Source organism: Amblyomma maculatum, chromosome 11 (assembly GCF_055883805.1).
Source record: "Amblyomma maculatum isolate TAMU_Amacu chromosome 11, ASM5588380v1, whole genome shotgun sequence".
Lineage (NCBI taxonomy): Eukaryota > Metazoa > Arthropoda > Arachnida > Ixodida > Ixodidae > Amblyomma > Amblyomma maculatum.
The window spans coordinates 117,788,201-117,809,513 of NC_139354.1; the positions used below are offsets into that span (position 1 = coordinate 117,788,201).

The window sequence follows — 21,313 nt, forward strand, 5'->3', positions numbered from 1 at the left end:
GGCACTGTCGCATACCGACATCTGGAGAGTCACGATGTGGCCGTCCTGTAAGCGATCACCGCTCCCTTCCAAATCAGTGGTCTTGACGAACAGCGGGTTGATCCCGGGAGCCGGGTAGTAGCACTTGATTCGTTACAACACTGGCCTAACACTGGCTAGCTGGTCGATGCGACGCGACTTCAATAAATAGGACGCGCCGCGACTGCCTGCTACAACGGTCCAAGGCCAGCGCGCACATATACGTAACTTCCACTGTACAGGCGTCCTCTCCTCTCAGATATGCGTGTCGTCATTGGTCATCTTCGACCGAACCTACTGGAGGCATTCAGTTGCTTTTCCGGTCGGGTGTCATTGTCACCGCCAAGTGATGAGGAGAGGGTGACGCCGATGCACCGAAGTCTACGCGTTCTCCTCGCGCGGAAAAAAAAAGGCATTTCTTCAATCTTCTAGAACCCTCTACACTACGCCACGCGTACGCTGCGTTCGCACCGCTTTCCCGCTGTCGAAAATGTGAGCCGATTTCATCACATGGAGCACGGGCGGAAACCATGAAAAAAACTTCGCTTAGTACACAACCCCGCTGACGACATATATAGTACCACTATCAAACACAACGTATTGATGGCCCGGGTCCCGCATGGCTCCCCAAAACAATTTATTCAGAATATTTCTCTATACAACTTCCCCTTCCGAAGTTTATTTCGGTACTCTCCGCAAACACAACGGCGAAAATAATGACGAATCAAATGTTTACCGTGGTATACTTACTGGCCGTAAATCAATAGACTGGTATTAGAATAGGGTTATGAACGGTTACGATCGGGCTGGTTCACAATAGAATTATTACATATACAAAAATAACTGCAGGGAGGTCTAGTATGGATATGATTTCGTGTTCACCCTCACGTGCTGTGCGCATCAAAAGGGTACCGTCGCTTTGGCGCCCGAAGTGTAAACCCTTGAGGGCGCGGCGCCATAGCGAGCGCCACGGCATGCTGCGGCCATGCGAGCAGATACTGGCCGAGGCTTCTGTTTGGTGCTGGTAGACGGTGCCTGTCGCGTCGTCCGGGTCCAAAGCGCCTCCACACAAGCACGGGCAGGGCCCCCACAGTGATGAAGGCGAGTGCTCCCCCGCAGAGCAGCAGGGCGGTCTCGTGAGCTGGGGGCTCCTCTTCCGAAAAGGACAGCATGGCCGCCACGCTGTCTCTGGACGTCGCATTGAAGGAAGAGTGGAGATGAGCCATAGGGTCAGCTTATGGGCACAGCTACAACTAGGGCGTTGGAGCGTATGCTCTGCAAACGCTGTCATCAATTCAGTTACGTTCACGGGTATCTAATCTGAACAGTTGGGAAACTTGTCATGGGTTAAAACACTCCACTTTCTGTAAAGCTTATTTTTTAATGAATACACTACCGCCTGTCAGAAATCACTGTAACCGATGCAGTAGAACACGCACGCGCCTGCTATGTTCCTCCAGAAGAAAAATTGAGGGCTGGAACAAGAACAAAATTCACTCTTTGTAGAACCATAAAGTATATGGACTATGCTCATTGCAAATTTGATATGCTGCGCCTCAATGATTGTTACCAATGGCATCAGTCGCAATTTTACAGTAAAGTTTTAAGAGGAATGGACAAAGTGCTCCCAGTTACATTCTCTTTAGAATAATGGTATCTTCGACCCATCTTTAATTATTCTTCTGCAGCCTCAGCTACGACCAATCTGTCCTCGTAGACTTCCTGGTCTGTCCACCTCCTTACAGTCAAGCTCTATTTTATTGAAACTGATACATCGCATTACTGTTAATACGGGAAACAAAAAAAAAAAAAGCTCGTTCCACATCAAAGCGCAAGACTTCAGCAGACACTTAAACCGCCTACTTAAATGAAGGCGAAAGATCGCTCGCGCTATGCTATGCCGTGATGCAAGATTCGCACACCTCCTTCTAAGGTGCGCGCCACAACGCCTCCGGTAGCGCGATGCCCCCTGTGCTCTTTCTGCATCATTGAGGGGGCGCTCGCCACTGTTCCTTCTTCTCTGACGGTGCATTCGCCATTCCTATTCCTCTGACAACTGCCGCTGCTCTAGGTCACGTGGTGCAGAGAGTTGATTGTGGGATACAGTTGGAGGTACATATGTCGCGGGTTCGAATCCCGTGGTAAACTAGACTAGAAGATACATGCCAAGTAGGAAGCGAAATACTGTAACACAACCAGGAACGCTGATTGAATGACAATTACGTCGCAATTCATACAAAAAAGGAAATCTGCCGCAAACTTGAAAATACGTTACTGATGCCACAAGAACAGATGGCGTGCCACAGGTGAAGATGGGGAGTTGGTTGCTCCTGGCCCTACGGGGCTGGGACTGGTAGGTCACCGCCGCTTGCGGCGGAGGCTAGCCTGTCACCATATTTTTATCTGTTGCAGCCCTTATTGCATCCACTATCATTTCGATGGGGGACAACGGCTGTTGAGACGCGTGTTTTTTTCCCTCTTCTTTTCTTCTCTATTTTCTCTTCTGTCCGCACGAGACAGCAGAAATGGTTCAGCTACAGAGCCAGCTTGCCTGATCGCAAACTTCTCGAATAAAAAAAAAAGCTACAAAACCAGTAGCAGGCGCGTGCATTTTCTTTTACTTCTTCCTTCAGTCGCAACAAGAACAACGGGCGAAGAAGAGCAAGAGGCCACAGGGGTATCTGTTGTGCATGCCATCGGGTCACTCGCCTCTATGCTGGCACTACGACTGCTGGCATCCCAGTTGCTACGGCAATCAGCGAGGCACGACGGGATTATTGTGCCTCTAGCTGTTAACACTTCTTGACCACGTCACTCAGGGGCCAAGTAAGGATTTCGCCTTCAAACATTTTCGGGCATACAGGACCCACGTTTATGGGGATAACGCGACAACGTAGTAGCTCCCGTCGACAGCTGTCTTTGTGGGGCTACTTTTGCGTCCATGATCTTTGCTACTCAATTAATCAGTAGTCATTCAATTTGTTCTTCAACTATTTCGCACAAACTTTCAGCACAAAGTCGTGAGATGAATTATATGAAACATCGCCTCATATAAAGACCCTTTTCAAACAATCCGTACAAACATGTTTCCTTACACAATATGCGAGGGCCCCGTCTCACACGATCATACAAATGTCTTACACACGATATGCAAGGGCCTCGGAGAGCTCAATTTCCCCATGAAAGGAGCTACTTTAATTGTTTAGTTTTCCGTACAACTCAATAATCTCGCGTGGAATCATGAAATGAAAGAGCACTGATAATGGTTCAGGGGGAGCCTCTGTTATCAAGCCGAACCAAAGTTTCGACAAACAGACACAGGTCTGTTTGTCGAAACGTTGGCTCGGTTTGGGAACTGAGGCTCCCCCTCAAGTCTTGTTCAGTGTGCTTTAAAGCTATGTCGGATGGTCTTTCACAAAGCGGTAGCTTTCGAAATAATAGAGACATACATTAAAAGATTGTAATTTAGCAAGCAGTGGAAGCTGTGCCAGATTTTCTCTTCTTGGGCTCCAAGATTACCCCGGAAGGAGACTGCAGCCATGAAATTAGAAGACGCCTGCTTCTGGGAAAGAGAGCCATGGCTAGCCTTGACCGCCTTGTAAAGAGCACAGACAGACTGCCAACCAAGATCCATATAACTCGTGCTATGGTCTTTCCAGTTGTGATGTATGGATGCGAGAGTTAGGCTGTGAAGAAGGCTGGCCGCCGAAGAATTGACGCGTTTGAATTGTGGTGCTGGCGGAGACTCTTGAGAGTTCCTTGGACTGCCAGAAGATCAAATCAGTCTATATTGTCCACCATAAACCCTGACTGCCCATTGGAGGGTCAAATTCTAAAGTTAAAGCTCAGCTACTTTGGTCATCTGATGAGAAGAGAGGAGTCGCTGGAGAAAGATTTGATGTTGGGAAAAGTTGAGGGTCACCGGAGAAGGGGTAGGCAGCGAACGTGGTAGTTAGATGGCATCTTCGAGGCGCTGCACATGAAGTTATGTGATGCTAGGAAGCTAGTGAGAGACCGGAAAGCGTGGCGTGATATGGTCCATAGGGTCACGAAGAGTCGGACACTACTGAACGACTGAACTTAACTGAATTTAGCAACTAGCAAAGAGCATATACGCGTTTGACGATCCGCAATGGCAGCCTCAGACAGAAGCCAATATAGTTGCCTTTTCATTACCTTAATGATGGAGCTTATGTGCCCGCGCAATGTTTTTCTAACGGCCAAGTGCCCGGTTTTCTGCTTAGTCCTCCCGCATAGCGCAACAAGTGCTTCACTCCGATACCCTTGCCTGCTCGATACCTAATACCCCTGTCACGCGGCTGCTTTCAAAGGCTATTGAGTCGAGATACTTCGCGTTTCTGAATCGTGATCGAATGAGTTGGACCACTGATACAAGGCTAATCGATTGACTTCAATATATTCCATTATCCCACCCCGAGGTGGCATTGCACCGCCGTCGCCTGTAATTCTTCTGCAGGGATGCAAGCAATTGGCCAGAAATTGAACCTTCATACGGTGAAAACTAATATAATATTAGTTTTATCTTACTATTCACTCTTCAAATAAATTTACTTGTTTTAACGAAGGTTATGGTATTCGTACGCTTTTCAGGGAGCGAGTGTCCGTCGTTTTTGGTGCCGCTGGTATCAATTGTATTGAACTTTGTGCAACGCTTCAAAGTCAGGGTTGACTTTTTCTAGAAATAAATTCGTATGATTGAATGTTCCTCATTTATTTTTCAACAATTATACAGCTCTGACTTCATTCCCAAGCACATTGCTACACGTGCTTCACGTCCCAGAGTAAACGCTGCCACCGCTGAAACGCCTTCGAGATTTATATCGAGTTCAGAGCTGCTCTGTGCACTCCAAATACTATTGACTCAAAGGTCATTGAAACCGCCAGTGTAGCAGCGCTCGAAGGCCATTTGAAGAGATATTAATGGACGATCTCTGTTTCTAAGCTAAGAAACCACAAACTTGCTGGCTAGGCAGCAGACGCTGTAGTTGATGCTACGTTGATATGGTCAAAATCAAAACGTTGGACTAAAACGCCCCTGGAAAATACAGTCGTGAGCAAAAGTGGTATACAACACGCAGCCCATGATGGAGATAAAAAAAACTGCATCAAAACGTCATTTAGCGATAGCAGGAGGGGCAGCGACAGCGACGCATGTATTTCGGTAAAATGAGTAACTGTCATAATCGCCTCAATCCCTGACAGCTTTTGCTCTATGGCACTGCAATGAAATTTTGCCGAGCACCGCCACTGACTGCATGTTGTATGTCGCTTTTGCTCACGACTGTGCAGTTGGCGAACTCAGACGAGCATGGCGTGCGAAGATTACAGTGAATACCGCAACGTCCACAGAAAAAAACAAAATGTCAAGATCATGCGCTCTTTTCACGCGAAACGAATAGCGTGAGAGACACTTCAACCCACTATTTAGCTTTGCAGGCCCAGAAAAGGAGAATTCGAAATGCTGCAGAGTCAAACGGATATTTACTAGGAATTCATTCCAAGCTTCCCTTGCTAAGCAACTGAAGTGTCAATAGGCGAAGATAGCGGCGTCTGTGTCTGCATGGTGAATGAGTGAAGCCTCTTGTTACAACAGCTTGTGAAAAGAAAACAAACAGAAACTTTCGAACCTGATTCTGCTTAAGCAGTCTATTGCAACGCACCATGTCAGCGTCTGTCATCTTTGAATAACCGTTGCATCCAAAGTATGACTTTTGTGCGCTTTAACTTTGAGAGTACCGCGATATATCCGCCTTACTTTCAACTGCTAATCTTATTTCTCTTCAGAATAACCGTGCGTGCCTGTGTATTTTCGAGCCCCACTTGACATTTCTAGATGCAAATCAAAAGCAGACTGCTGACACCAACACACCCGCAGCTGGCAGAGTCGTTGACCTCGGCGCAGGAGCAGGCGTAGTCGACGCAGTGCCATCCCTGTCCCGGACAGGGCAGACCGTGGTGGCATTCCACGGGTGCACAGGTTTCGTAACCTCCAACTGCCCGGTACACGTATCCGGGGCTGCACACGCACCTACGGAAAAGTCGTGGCGTTCTCTGAATGCATGACACTTCCGATGACACCCATTCAACCATTCCTCACCGAAAGGAAACGTCTGGCAGGCAGACACTACGGAAGTCTAGTCTGCATCTTAAAGCAATCGATGTCATTTTTATGCAAAAGCTGTACTACCCGACAAAAGACGAGACACAGCAAAGAGGGGACAGGACAAAGCTGGACTATCAACTGAATGTTTATGATCGGAAGAAAACAACGAAGACTCCTTCCGAAAAGCTCGCGCACAACCCAACCGGTGGAATGCAAGACATTGGGAAGAAGATGAAGACGAAAATACAAAGCCAATTCAAAGTCAAGGCCTAACTAACGACTTTTCTAAAAGGTCAAATTCCTTACAATGAAGGCTAACCGACGCCTTAGCCACACACTTGTCCTCGGCTTTAGCAATGTAAAATGCCTCAACCAACTCCCTGCAGAGTTGATTACCATTGCTGTAAACTACACCCGTATTATCGAAGTCAGGCGCACAAAGGGACGGGTCATGCTTCGACTTACACTCTCGGGATTGCACATGTAGCGCAAGATTGGAACTCGCCTTCCCTCCCAGAGAATTAGAGTGTTCCGTCAGGCGCACATTTAGACATCTGCCTGTCTGCCCGTAGTAGCACCGGCCACAATTCAACGGAATGCGGTAGACTACATTCTTTCTGCAGGTGGTGAACTTTTTCTTATGAGGCTTTTGGGCTCTTATGAGTCTTATGAGACTTTGAATTGGCTTTGTATTTTCGTCTTCATCTTCTTCCCAATATCTTGCATTCCACCGGTTGGGTTGTGCGCGAGCTTTTCGGAAGGAGTCTTCGTTGTTTTCTTCCGATCATAAACATTCAGTTGATAGTCGAGCCTTGTCCTGTCCCCTCTTTGCTGTGTCTCGTCTTTTGGCTGGTTAAGTATGAACCCACAAAACGTGCCCAGTCATCAACCTTGTTGTACTACGCGAGTTCTTTGATTTCGCCCGGGTAACTGTGAAGGCACTTGGTTCCAAACCAAGGCCGAGGGAAAGAATCAGCCTGGCTGGCCACTGCGTTTCACAGCTGTGTCGTCTCTAGGTAGCCAGGTTCTTCACGAGATAGGCTACCCGCGTCACTGCGCACTTTGAACGTCGTCGATATAATCGCTTTTATATCCTCCAACATATTTGCACTAAAGACACTAATTAAGAACCTCTATCCTATTATAGCCCCAAAGCACCCATTAAATACTTAACTGAACATTACAACAAGTATTAGCGCAAAGTTAAACGAGCCAAAACTGAGCTTTACGAGTGCGGAATAATGTTGTTCCCGCATATAAGTGGTTTGCCAAATATATAGCCACCTAGTATTTTTAAGAGACCTTCTTCCTGGAGTGAATGCTAGCACCTGGCAGCATTAGAAAAGATAGTTTCAGCGGAGGCAGTGTTTTTGTCTACTTTAGCCTCCAAAGCGGACATGCATGCGCCTTTTTCAATTTACTCTTCCGGGCTGAGCTATGATACCACTGAGCTCCAGTATAGGCGTCCCTAAAGGCACGTGTCCCAGTCGAAATCACTCCGTCCGCGCGACGCGCTTCTGGATCAGTAAGTTTGCAACTAGTGGATATGGTCTGTAGCAGCACCTCTGTACAAAGTCACGTCGATCAAAAGCGGCGCACAATTCACTCAAAACTACCGTCTAGCATTTTCCGAGGAAAGAGTAATTTATTAAAAAAAGTATTGATGGCTGTTTTGTCGTTCTGTGTTATAAGTCCAATTGCTATTTACGTGCGCTTTCACTTCGGTTTTCACTTCAAGGTGTTTTGACTCCAAATGTTTCTCAGGATGCCCTCGTAATAGATTGTAATCGAATACATTAATTCAATGTGTAAGACAACGTGGCATAGATATTGCCAGCTGGCATTTACAGGTGATGCATGACTTAAAGGAAAAGCAAGCCAAAGTATTGCTCGCGTTTTCGCGTCTGTGCCGCTTCTTCCTTTCCCTCTAGGCTGACCCCCTGGTATTAAAGTTCGTTGCCTTTGCATCTTGCTCCGGAATCATTGAGTACGCGATATTATACAGCCCCGCTTCAACCACCCTGTAGGAACACACCGTCATAGCCTAAGAGTACCTTATACGACTCGGAATCCAGCGGTCGCGTTTAGTTGCTGCCCAAGTTAGCAGCAGCTCCCGCATATACAGCCATGAAATGCATTCTCATGACGTCACACGAACCACCAACCAATCAGTTGCCGGCGACTTCACATGCCAGCTACTACCTTTCCGAGGCATTCTCCCCAGAAGGGCGGACAAGCACCAGCAAAATGAGGAAGTGCGATCCATAGTGCTGAGACAGGAAAGGTCGGTTTCTGTCCCCATATTAGTACACAATCCATCACACTCAACTAAAGCGCTCGAGCGGTGTGCTTCAGAGCAAATAAAGTCAAATTTCTAAGCACCTTCTTTGTTATGGGTTATGCGCTTTTGTCTGCGCAGTTCACGTAAGTGCAAGTATCCCAAAGCAACTCAGTACGTGTCTTTAAACTTCATTTCCCTTCCACCGCCAAGCACCAGTAGAGCACTGTAGGCAAGAGTGATCGACTCGGTACACCGCGAGCGGTTGTTCAGTGTGAGCACTCACATGGCCCCGTCTCCGCACTGGCTATTGGGAACCGAGGCGCATCCGAGACTGCAGCTGCCGAAGTATTCTCGGTCGCAGTCTCCATCCACGACCCTGTAACCTGGCCGACAGACACATTTCCCTGGTAGCAAAAGAATACAAGAAAAAGCCAAGAAGCGTTCATAGCTGGGAAAGTTGCCGTTTTTGCGGATAAACACACTTCTTTGGAAAAGCGAAACAAAACTTGGGTAGCCGAAGGTAGTCAGGTGTCGTAGGGCTGTCCGCCATATTGCCGCGAAACCTTCAAAACTGTATTTGTTGTTTTTCAACAGCCGCCGGCATACAGGCTTATCACTCTGATTCTGGATCGCGTATCAGTTCCGTAATCTTTGTGTGTTAATGCTCAATGTCGCGAGTCACACCTTTATCAGTTTTGTTGTAGCGCAAGATGCACCGAGATCTGTCTCGAAGATTCCGGCCACTCGTGTGTCTTTCCACAATGTTCCTGCCCGTGCTGGTAGCTGTTTGCGACGTTATCTAGATTGTTCTGTGCAGTCTTTAAATTGAGCGTTGACGAGTGTGACGAGAATTCTTTGTTCGACGATCGACCAACACGTTTGCTGCTATCGCCGCCGACGAGTTGCCTAGTTCTTTTGCGGGCGCAAGTCAGCCCAATAAAAGAGTTAATTTCCGTACCATCAAGCCTGTGTCTTCATTTGTGTCATCGACCCTGGTCACTACCACGCGACAATATTACGAAACGATATCCGGCCCCTTTCCAAATTGATTGAAATTCTGAATTTATTTATTCACGATATATGTATACGTCCCTGGGCAGGCTTCAGAAATGGTTTAACGTCCCAATGCGACTTGGACTATGAGAGACCGTGGTAGTGGAGGGCGCCGAAAATTTTCGCCACCTGGGATTATTTCACGGGCAGCGACATCGTGCAGCACACGGGCGTCTTGCTTTTCGCCTCCATCGGCACTTAAAAAGGTGAAGCAAAAATTAACGTTGTTGCTTTTATTACCTATGTCTCTTTTCTATGTCCAGCTTACTATAACAAAATCGCCAGTATCAAAATCCCAATTTTCAAAGGTATAAAAGTTGCTGATGAAGAGGTGCGATTCATATCTACGTCAGGCCCATGGGTGCATACTTAAAGACTGTCCATTCGCAAACTTCAGTGACCAGCTATCTCAGTGGTGGATCATCTCTTTCCTCAAGGCCTACGAGTATTGGCATTCTAATCACTAACAAAGCTCATATTGCCCCATAAAGATGGGTACAATTATTTTTAGCACATTCGCTTATACGCTCCCTACACCCCAGCAGTTGAGTAGTACCGACTTGTGGGAGAGTTGGTGCATGATTTGTTTAATTGACGCGCACCACAGCGGAGCAAGAAGGTAATGACTCACCCGAAAAACACTCGGTGTTCTTCCAAATGCAGTCCGCACTGGTGAGACATTCTGCCCGCACGCAGTGGCCGCGGTCCACCATGTAGCCAGGACGGCAAAAGCACCGCCCGAACACGCACGTCTCGTTAAGGGAGCAGCGGACGCGCTTTCCGCACTGGTCAGGGATGCAGCTCCTGCACCGCACAAAGATGCTGCAGTCTAAGTCACAAGTTGCTAAAATGGGAACACGCGTATATATCCCTAGGATAGCAGGCTCGCAATGAGAAGAACTAGACCTTTAAAAAACGGTCATTACTCAACACTCAAGAACAACTGCAGAACGAAACAGCGAAGCAGTTCCTGAAAACGGGGAAACCATATATTGAAATCACATTTTGAGCTGTACCTTAAACATCTGACAGATCATCTAACCTTGTGTTTGGCGCATGATAGCCACTGTCCCTTATGTGCCATAGGACCACATATAACTAACTAACGTTTAATACGGTTATGCGTGGGTTTTTGTTTTCGAGCAATAGTTTAGAACTAAGAACATTTTACCAAAAGGAGGAGGGACAGCAGGCAAGTAGCCGGGAAACCTGAGCCCACGGCTTCAGTATTTCGCGCTCATTGCTCTACCTAAATACTTGGCTATAGTGGCAGTAGTCAACCTTTCTACATTTCAGTGTATTTCAATTTCTGTGGTTTTTATTTTATTCTTTTGTCTTCTATGCAATCTCACTTGGTAGGAGGAGGTGTCTGTGCACTGGATTTGGGCAGGAGCGGATATGACCCCTTCTGCGCGTCATCGGTGGCGTGATCAACGCTTACAAGTGACCGAAAAGTGCCCGTATTGTGGTGTTTCACCGGAACTTTGCGATGTGAGGTATCTATTGTGGACCTGCCCAGCTACAGCATCCATGAGACAGTGCTATCTACGGAAAGTAGGCCTGCGGTGGGACCTTGACTGTGATTACAGGAAGTGGACGCTAAACAATCAGTTTATAGGCAGCCTATGCGATTATTTAGGGCAGACCTGTTTACACTCCTCCTTCTAGCTTCCTCCTACTCCCGCTCCCTTTTCATTATGTCTGATGGCAAACTTCTCGAATAAAAAAAAAGTTACACGAAAAATGTTTTATGACGGTGATAACGGCTTTATTGTTATCAGTTAAAGCAGAGAGGATGAAGAATCAGACGGCCGGAACCCCCTGAGGCCCAGCAGCCTCCGTTCCCAGGCTGCTTCATTCCGCTAACGTTTCGTTCAAAACTGAGTCTTTTGGGACTTTAAACACCAAAAAGCTACAAAATATAAACAGCGTTGCAATCCTCTCTGCGAAGGAAAGACTGTTAGAATGCCCTAAGGCACACTCATATGACAACTGGATCGCCTCTTTCAGCACAGGGCCTAAAATACGTAGTAAAATATTTTGCTCACTTTATTTATGTGCGCTGTCCGCAAATGTATCGCGCGAAAAATGTAGCAGGCACTACAGTTGTCCCTTAACCAGTGGATGAAAAATAGCTTGCTAACAACGACGTGCGAAAAGAACAACCTTAATAGTAATACGAAACGCCAGCTTTTCAAAGCTATACCAGAATAAAATAACTGAAATAACTGAAATAAAATACAAAGCAGGGAGAAGGTATTACGAGCGAGAAATTTCTAGACATGTAAATAGTGCAAAATAATGATTGGTACTTCTGGACGATTTTATTAACACGCGATTAGCTTCTTCTAAGATAATTAAATTTGATTTTCATGGCAATGTCTATGGGCCAATCGATATCGCAAATTCCTTCAAGGGCACTTCTCTATACCGGATATAAACCCTCATATCATTTCCGTACAAAAAGAGAGTGAGAAGTTTGGGCTTAAACTGAACATTAAAAAGACAAAGATCATGGCGTCTTGCCCAGTCAAGTCCTGGAGCATCAAGGGACAAGAAGTGGAAGCGGTGACAGATTTTCTCTTCTTGGGCTCCAAGATTACCTCGGAAGGAGACTGCAGCCAGGAAATTAGGAGACGCCTGCTTCTGGGAAAGAAAGCAATGGTTAGCCTTGACCGCCTAGTAAAGAGCAGAGACATTAGTCTGCCAACCAAGATCCGTATAACTTGTGCTATGGTCTTTCCAGTTGTGATGTATGGATGCGAGAGTTGGACTGTGAAAAAGGCTGACCGCCGAAGAATTGACGCGTTTGAATTGTGGTGCTGGCGAAGACTCTTGAGAGTTCCTTGGACTGCCAGAAGATCAAGTCAGTCGATATTGTCGACCATAAACCCTGACTGCTCATTGGAGGGTCAAATTCTAAAGTTAAAGCGCAGCTACTTTGGTCATCTGATGAGAAGAGAGGAGTCGCTGGAGAAAGATTTGATGTTGGGAAAGGTTGAGGGTCGCCGGAAAAGGGGTAGGCAGCGAACGCGATGGTTAGATGGCATCCTCGAGGCACTGCAGGTGAAGTTATGTGATGTTAGGAAGATAGTGAGAGACCGGAACGCGTGGCGTGACATGGTCCATAGGGTCACGAAGAGTCGAACGCGACTGAACGACTGAACTGAACTGATCATTTCCGTACACAGAATGTCTCATGCAAATCAATCTTGCTTTTTTTTTGTTTGTTATGCCTGATGAAGGTTTAAAAATTATTCTTAATTTTAATAACACTCCTAGGACTCGATATCTCCATTTACCGCATCAAACTGTTTCACAGTTATGACAGACTTGATTTGCAATACTGGTAACAATATGTTTACCGCAGGCACGTTTCCCAGTTACCTAAAAGAAATGAAATTCATTCCGATATTTCAAACTGCAGAAACAATCTATCTTCCAATTAACGGCAAATATCAATTTCGACTTCTGAAAAGGATGAAGCAATAATTCGTTCCTTCCATTGGTACCTAAGCAAAGCAATTCCTGCACTGCCAATTTTATCGCCTTTACTATTATTAGTTTAAAATAATACCTAAGACAGGGCACTGATGCTGGCCGACGTTTGGGTTCCATATGTTTTTAGATTTCATCTTTGCGATCGAGCTCTTTAATGTTTCAACTAATTTAACCAACTTCAAACCTATAGCTTTTCTATCCCACCTCAGCGTCTCTAGAAAGACTACTTACCCCACCGGACACAGCGTGCTTATGCATCTGGTGCTTTTTCTGAAACTAAAGCCATTACCGAGGAAAACCGGAAGACCCTATTTTGGACCTCCTCTCTTTATTCTTTATATGGTAGTGATCAGTGGTCCAGAACATACTTGATAACTCACTCAACGTCACAAAGTATTGGAGAAAAAAATTGACTGCGGCTTAGCTTTGGTTAAGCCTGTTAGGTTGCGAAAGCAATACATCTTAGCTACGCCTTAGCATGGCTTGTGGTTCTTTACTGGTGAATGAACACGTGGATACAGAGTCAGCTTCGCTGTTAAGAGCATCCCTCATGCTCCAGTCTCGATTATCGTCAGATGAGCAGGATTCACGAGATCATCGAAGTGCCCGCCTAGCTGCGTCTTGAGCACGCCGTCGAGTGAGACGCTCTACACGCTGTTCATCTGTCTCCGTAGCTCGCCATTGCTTCCTAGCAGCAGCGAGGCGACGCGTCTTTTCTTGCGGAGGCATGGCGACTGACTTGGCAGACTGTGAACGCCTGGCTCCGCCACCTACCTCTCTATTGTGACGTCAAAGCGAGCGCAGCGCCTCCCACAGAAGGAACGCAATGCGCCGCGGCCACGGTGTTAGAAGTAGTTGCCGCGGCTTCACGTGTGCCTACCGTCCACTGCTACGCGACGACTCGACTTGCTAGTTCGTCTCTCGCTCCTGGTATGACGTCAGAGATCTAGCGCAGCGCCTCTAACGGGAGGAGCGCGGCGCGCCATGGCTACCGGCCACCGCTGCGCGACGACTGGACTTGGTAGCCCTTCCCTCACCCTGGTATGACGTCAGAGGTCATTCTAAAGGTCAAGACTACCTGCCGCTGCTACGCGGAAGGCCGTTCATGAGTGTAGTATTGCTTTCGCAATAAAACATAATTTATAGGTCAATTGAAATACAGAGCTTTTCACGATAATTTACACGAGGGCAAAAAATATGTTTTACTAGTAACAGCAGTCATCTGCTAACGAGTAAATGATGAAACCTAAAGACAAAGCAGAAATAAATAAGGATAAACATTTAGTTCTTGCACGATTAAAGACGGATATAAAACAGTCCTAAGACATATTCGAAATACATTAAAATAGCCAAACAGACCAAACACTTGCATTCAAGGAAAAATACAAAATGACCCAACTAAACATAGTAACGCGGAAAAGGTCGAAATGTTTTACATCTATTTTGAATCATTTATCAGGGAAAGCTACATCAAATAGTCACAGCCATGCGTATGATCATTGCATGCCTGCAACGAACATCGATCTATATCGTGATGATTATCTTTTGCAGCAGCTTGACAACTCTGCAGCTATGGGCTCCTATAGTGTATAAAGCCATGTCACAGCATTATAGCGCAATATCGCTTTACGATAGTCAGAGCTTTGTTCGGGGCAGGATTCGTTCGACAGGGCTGAAATCTATCAGTTCTTCCCCCAGTTCAGTGGGCGTGGGAGCCTGTTCAGTGGGCGTGGGAGCAGCTACGTGATGCGGCTCTTCAATTTTGTCCGTTTTTTTGCCCAGGTTACTTCCTATCTACAGCTTGGCGCCCAGTGTACTTCGGATGCGTGGAATTGCAGTGACGCGCCTGTGCGTTTCGTCGGCCTTCACGATGAAAATTTTGACCAACACTGGCAACCCTGCTGGATAACCTCTCCGTGGATCAAGGCGTCCGGATCGACTATGCCATCAACACCCGTCGTCGATAAGAACTGCTGGCGTGCTCCGGAACTGTTCAGTGGGCGTGGGAGCAGCTACGTGATGCGGCTCTTCAATTTTGTCCGTTTTTTTGCCCAGGTCAGTAACGACTCTTGTCTATACGCTAGTAAATCGGACAATGCCTGTTTGTTGCTGTTCCCACGCCCGGGAATACTTTTGTCTTTGCTACGCGAGTGTGTGATGGTTGTTAAAGAGTTGCTTTTGCTGTCTGGTGACGTGGAAGAAAACCCAGGACCCGGACGCAATACGCGTTCCCAAGAACCAGGAGCTAATGACGATACACAGCAGAAACAGTTAAGTGATCTGTTTTCATTGCTACAAGATATGAATACTCGAACCGCCAAAATGGAGAAAGACCAAGTTGACTTAATCAGTACTGTAAATGAAATCAAGAAGAGCCAGGAGGCTATTCAGAATCATCTATCAGATATTGACAGAAGGCTAACTGTAGTCGAAGGCAAAGCTGCCGCTAGTGAATCTTTGCAGAAGGAATGTCAACGACTGCAAAGTTTTGCTGATAACCTAGCTTGCGAAAATTTGAAACTGAGGGCTAGTCAGGCAGAGCTCGAAGATAGGCAGCGCCGTGATAATCTTCTGTTTTTTGGCCTTTCTGACAGCGATTCTGAGTCCTGGGATGACACTGAAGTAAAGCTTCTGAATGTACTTTCATCCGCCTTGAACTTGACACCATCGGAGCTATCAATTGAACGGGCTCATAGACTTGGTAATTTTTCTGAGGATAAAAGCAGGCCGGTTATTGTGAAGTTCTCATCTTTTAAAACTAGGCAAAAAATTCTCTCTTCAAGTTCTAAACTGAAAGATAAAGACATTAAGGTAAGCGAAGATTATTCTCTCATGACTCGGCAGGCACGGAAAAAACTCGTAGAATTTGGTATCGCTCAAAAGTCTAAATTCAAACTGCGCTATAATAAGCTTTACATGAACGGCAAGTGTTACTGTTACGACCAGCTTAATGACAGCGTTTCTGAAGTTCGCAGTACTACAAGCTTTTCACCGGAAACTACTGTACAATAACGATGCGTGAGGGGTAGTGGGCGCTCCTCGGTGTCTGAGCGTTCATTATCGTTCCTTTACACAAATATTAGAAGTGTCGTGCCTAAACGTGATGAGCTATGTGCGACTATCGATGCATGCGATGCTGATATTGTTTGCCTTACTGAAACGTGGCTTTCAGCAAAAGTTGATAGCTCTGAAATCTTTCATTGCAATAAGCATTTTACCACTTATCGGTGTGATAGGGGTGACAGAAATGGTGGTGGCGTTTTGATAGCTGTTGCCGACACACTTTTTTCTTCTCCTGTTCATGTCGTCACCAGTTTAGAACTTATCTGGGTTGAACTGCGCACGCGCTTTAAAAAACTGATCTTGGGAGTTTGCTATCGCCCTCCCTCGTACAGTGCCACGTTTGTTGAAGAACTTCATGATGCTATTTGCTCCATTACCGTTCGTTTTCCAAACGTTCCTACTGTTTTGGTAGGTGACTTCAATTTTCCAACTATATTTTGGTCCAATGAACGTTCTTATGTTGATCCTTTTTCTACAGAGTGCGATGGTTTTTTGCGCATGTGTGCCGACTTTAATTTCTCCCAACTTGTTACCCAGCCTACCCGTGTTACATCTTCTTCGTCAAACTTGTTAGACCTTGTTCTCACCACGTCGCCTGATATCGTTGCTCCAATATCTTGTTTGCCAGGTTTAAGTGATCATTACATTCTCCATTTTTCAGTAAATGTCGCGATACCACACCGATATAACACTTCTAAATATATCCGTGACTACCAAAAGGCAAACTTTGATGCAATTAATCGTGAACTCGCTGCTTTTATCGATGAATACTTGCCCTCTTTTCATGACCGCCCAATTGAAATTAACTGGACCCTTTATAAGGATAAAATATCCTCCCTGACTAATTCTTACGTTCCGCTGCGAAAAATATTAACTAACAACTGTTCGCCCTGGTATAATTCTTCACTAAAACGGCTATCAAACAAAAAGAAACGTCTGTTTCGCTCCGCCAAAGTGTCTAATTCTATGCCCCGATGGGACGCTTACTATTCTGCTGCATCTGCATACAAATCGGCACTAAAACAAGCTAAGGAGTCATTTTTTAGTCATACTCTTCCATCGATGCTAATAAATAACCCAAAACAATTTTGGAACGTGGTTAAGAAAACTGACCCATCTACAATCAATCTGAAAACTACAGATGAACAATTAATTCCTAGTGAAATGTGTGCTGATGTTCTTAATGATGTGTTTACTGCTTCTTTTACGAACAATTTAATTACCGAAATTCCTCATTACCCACCGCGTGACTTCTTTGTTATGGACCCCGTTATAATGGATCCTGTGGGCGTAGAAAAAATAATTGAACAACTGAAGATGTCATCATCATGCGGAGTGGACAACATTAACTCAAAATTTTTGAAAAATACTAAAGTGTATAGTGCCATTATTTTTGCCGAACTGTTTAAACAATCTCTTGAGTGTAGCTGTGTTCCTAGCGACTGGAAGGTGGGCAAGGTGGTTCCCCTGCACAAGTCTGGGGACAAACATTCTCCTAATAACTACCGACCCATTTCACTTACTAGCATCCCATGTAAGATCATGGAACATGTCATCTGCTCTCATCTCGCCAATTTTCTTGAATCAAATTCTTTCTTCAGTCATTCCCAACACGGGTTTCGTAAAACATTCTCATGCGAGACTCAGCTTCTATGCTTTTCACAAGACCTTCATTTCATTCTTGACCGGGGTTCCATAGCAGACTGTATATTCCTCGATTTCTCCAAAGCTTTCGATAAAGTTTCTCACCAATTACTACTTTTCAAATTAAGTAACCTCAAACTCGACCCTAACATCGTTTCGTGGCTTCAGTCTTTTCTCACTAACCGTTCTCAATACGTGACAGCAAATAAATCGAACTCTCGTTCCTCTCCAGTGGGCTCAGGCGTTCCCCAGGGCTCCGTACTTGGGCCCCTACTTTTTCTAATTTATATTAATGATTTGCCTAACAGCATTGCTTCTTCTGTGTGTCTCTTTGCTGACGATTGTGTTATTTACCGTGAAATTAACAGTGACTCTGACATTTCTGTTCTTCAGTCTGATATTAACCAAGTTTCAGAGTGGTGTAAATTATGGCAAATGGAGCTTAACATTAACAAGTGCAAACATATGCGTATTTCTCGTCGTAACAATGAAGTAGCTAATTACAACCTCAATAATACTCCTCTTGAAACTGTGTCTTCGTATAAATACCTTGGTGTGCACATAACTTCCAATCTTTCTTGGAATCTGCATGTGGAATCTATTACTAACAATGCTAACCGCATGTTGGGGTACCTGCGCCGAAACTTTAACCTTTCTTCTAGTTCAATAAAATTGCTTCTTTATAAAACCCTTGTTCGTCCTAAATTGGAATATGCAGCCTCTGTCTGGGACCCTGGCCTTGCATCTCTAGAATCTGAAATCGAATCTGTTCAAAACCGCGCGTCACGTTTTATACTTTCCAACTATCACCGTAACTCCAGTGTTACCGTTATGAAAACAACATTATCATTACCACCGCTTTCACTACGCAGAAAAATTTCTCGCTTATTCCTATTTCACAAAATCTATTACCACAATCCTGTCCTTAAGAGCCGGCTACTAACTACCCCCACATATGTTTCAGGTCGCATTGATCATCTTCACAAAGTAGGTGTTCCGTCATGTCGTACTAAACACGCCTCTTATTCTTTTGTTCCAAACACTTCTGTCAGTTGGAACCACCTTCCTAGGCACATTGCTGATATTACGGACCCAAATTCTTTTAAGACTGCCGTATGTAATCTATATTTATAGATGGTAGTCAATTCTTTTTGTTCGTTTTCGGTGACATTGTTGACTGTCGGAAATGTTTTTTTGCCTCAACTGCTTTTCCGCTTTTTTTTTTGCGCCAATCCTCTTTTTTTTTATCACTTTTCGCCGTGTTGTTTCTCCTATGTTGTTTTATGCTGCACTGTACCCTGTACCAATGTATCTTTCCCACTCCCCTCTTTAATGCCTTCGGGCCCTGAGGGTATATGAATAAATAAATAAAAGTCTTTACATAACAAGACAATAAACTCCGAGAACATTACAGGCCAATAACGTCAGTTTTGCTGCAAACCTCTTTAGCATAATTGCAAATCCTATCATTTAAATACCTCGAATCTTGATCTTTTTATTGCTTCCAGCATCGCTTTTGCGGCAGTCACTTACAGAAAGCGCAATTGAAATCCAACGCTTCACATCTTGCTCCCTTGAAAGAATATATTGTGAGACAGCACTAGCACAAACGTCTGTTCTTTTTCAGAACCAGCTGGCACACAGCGCGCGACGCTCCGAGAAGCAGTCAGCGATGATGATGATGGATCTATACCGATGAAAGAGGTGAAAGTTCACGCGCTGCGCTCACACAAATCCCCCCGACAAGAGAGCGGCCACTCTGGTCGCTGATTACAGGGATGAGGGACGACGGGCATAAGTCTTCATGCGCGAGACGTGGACGATCTCTTCGGAGCGACGACGTCGATCTGCGACGGTGTGCGAGGGAGTAACGCGATAGTTCGCCGGAGACGTTTGTTGGAGTACTGTATAAGGGCCTATGTAACGATGGAGGAACTTCTCACACAGGCCAGGAATGCGGATTGGTGTCCACAGGAGAACTTCATCACCGGGGTAAAAGGAGGGAGTTCGATGGCGTTGATCATACAGGGCTTTGCGTTCTTGTTGAGCATCTTCAGTGTTCAAACGGGCAAGTTGGCGACACTGGGCCATACGAGTGGCAAATTCTTCGCCCAGAGATTCAGACGTAGAGGGAGCAGAGAAGAAAGTAGTGTCGAATACTGTCGACGGTTGACGGCCATAAACTAAAAAGAAAGGGCTATAACCAGTAGTGCGCTGAACAGCGGAATTGTAGGCGTAGGTGACGAAAGGTAAAACATTGTCCGAGTTCCGGTGATCAGGAGCAATATACATGGATATCATGTCGGACAAAGTGTGATGAAACCGCTCGATGAGTCCGTTGGTCTGAGGGTGGTAGCTAGAAGAAGTCTTATGGACGGTGTTGGCTGCGCGCAGTACTTCCTCAAGGACTTGAGAAAGATATGTCTTTCCACGGTCGCTAATGAGAATACGAGGAGCCCCATGACGCAAAACTATCGCACGCAAGAAAACATCGGCGACTTCAGAGGCGGCACCGGAGCGAAGAGGTGCGGTTTCAGCGTACCGCGTTAGATGGTCGATGGCAGTGACAACAAAACGGTTGCCGTCTGACGTCAAAGGGAGAGGACCAAAGAAGTCAATGGCGACCGTGTCAAAAGGCACAGATGGGCAAGGTAGAGGTTGCAGTAGGCCAGCAGGAGGGGATGTTGAACGCTTGCGATGCTGGCAAGACGGACATGATGAAATGTATTTGGCGACGCTGGCAGAAAGCCCAGGCCAGAAGTAGCGGCTCTTGATACGGTCGTAAATTTTAAAGTGGCCTAAATGTCCAGCAGTAGGGTCGTCGTGGTAAGCCTCCATAATTTTAAAACGAAGGGAGCGAGGGGCAACGGTTACCCAGCATTAACCCGTAGGGTGATAAACGTCGCGGTAAAGTGTTCCATGGTGAAATCGGAACCGACGAAGCTGACGGCGCAAGCGACTGTTTGGGACAACTGATTCTCCACGGAGGCGAGCGATGATTGTGCGGCAGTAAGAGTCAGTCAGCTGCAGGGACGAGAAATCATCATTGTTCTCGAGTGGAGCTGTAGCGATGGGTGCAACATTCAGGTGGCCCGCAGAAGGCTGACTCGGATGGCAGGAGGGAGAGGAGACCGTATGTGGGGCCGCGTCAGTAGGTATCAATGGGCAGCGAGAGAGAGCGTCAGCGTCGAGGTGTTTTCGCCCAGATTTATAAGTGATGGTGAAGGTGTATTCTTGAAGACGTAGTACCCAGCGACCCAGTCGACCCGATAAGTTCTTCAGCGATGACAGCCAACAAAGTGCGTGATGGTCTGTGACAATGGTGAAGTGGCGGCCATACAAAAAACGTCGAAATTTTTGAACCGACCAAACAGCGGCGAGGCACTCTTGCTCGGTAATAGTATAGTTATGCTCAGCTGCAGTAAGCGTACGACTGGTGTATGCGACGACTTGCTCTTCAGACACTGCGTTGCGTTGCAAGAGAACCGCGCCAATACCGTGGCCACTGACGTCTGTGTGAAGTATGGTGGGCGCGTCAGCGTCAAAATGGCGAAGCACAGGAGTGGAAGTGAGTGCCTGCTTGAGAGCTTTAAAGGCGTTTTCACATTCAGTGGACCAGGTGTAAAGCA

At 46.0% G+C, this 21,313-nt stretch overlaps 1 protein-coding gene across 1 annotated transcript in view; it reads right to left on the minus strand.

Annotated features, from left to right (window-relative positions):
- Nucleotides 1–212: 212 nt before the first annotated feature.
- LOC146174834 (uncharacterized) overlaps nt 213–21,313 on the minus strand; it is a 44,617-nt gene continuing 23,516 nt past the window's right edge. The window contains exons 5-8 of the mRNA XM_084585466.1: nt 10,108–10,280; nt 8,707–8,827; nt 5,909–6,067; nt 213–1,206 (exon numbers count right to left, since the gene is read on the minus strand). Coding sequence (XP_084441592.1) covers nt 903–1,206; nt 5,909–6,067; nt 8,707–8,827; nt 10,108–10,280 — 757 coding nt within the window. The 3' untranslated portion in view covers nt 213–902. The remainder of the gene's footprint in view (nt 1,207–5,908; nt 6,068–8,706; nt 8,828–10,107; nt 10,281–21,313) is intronic.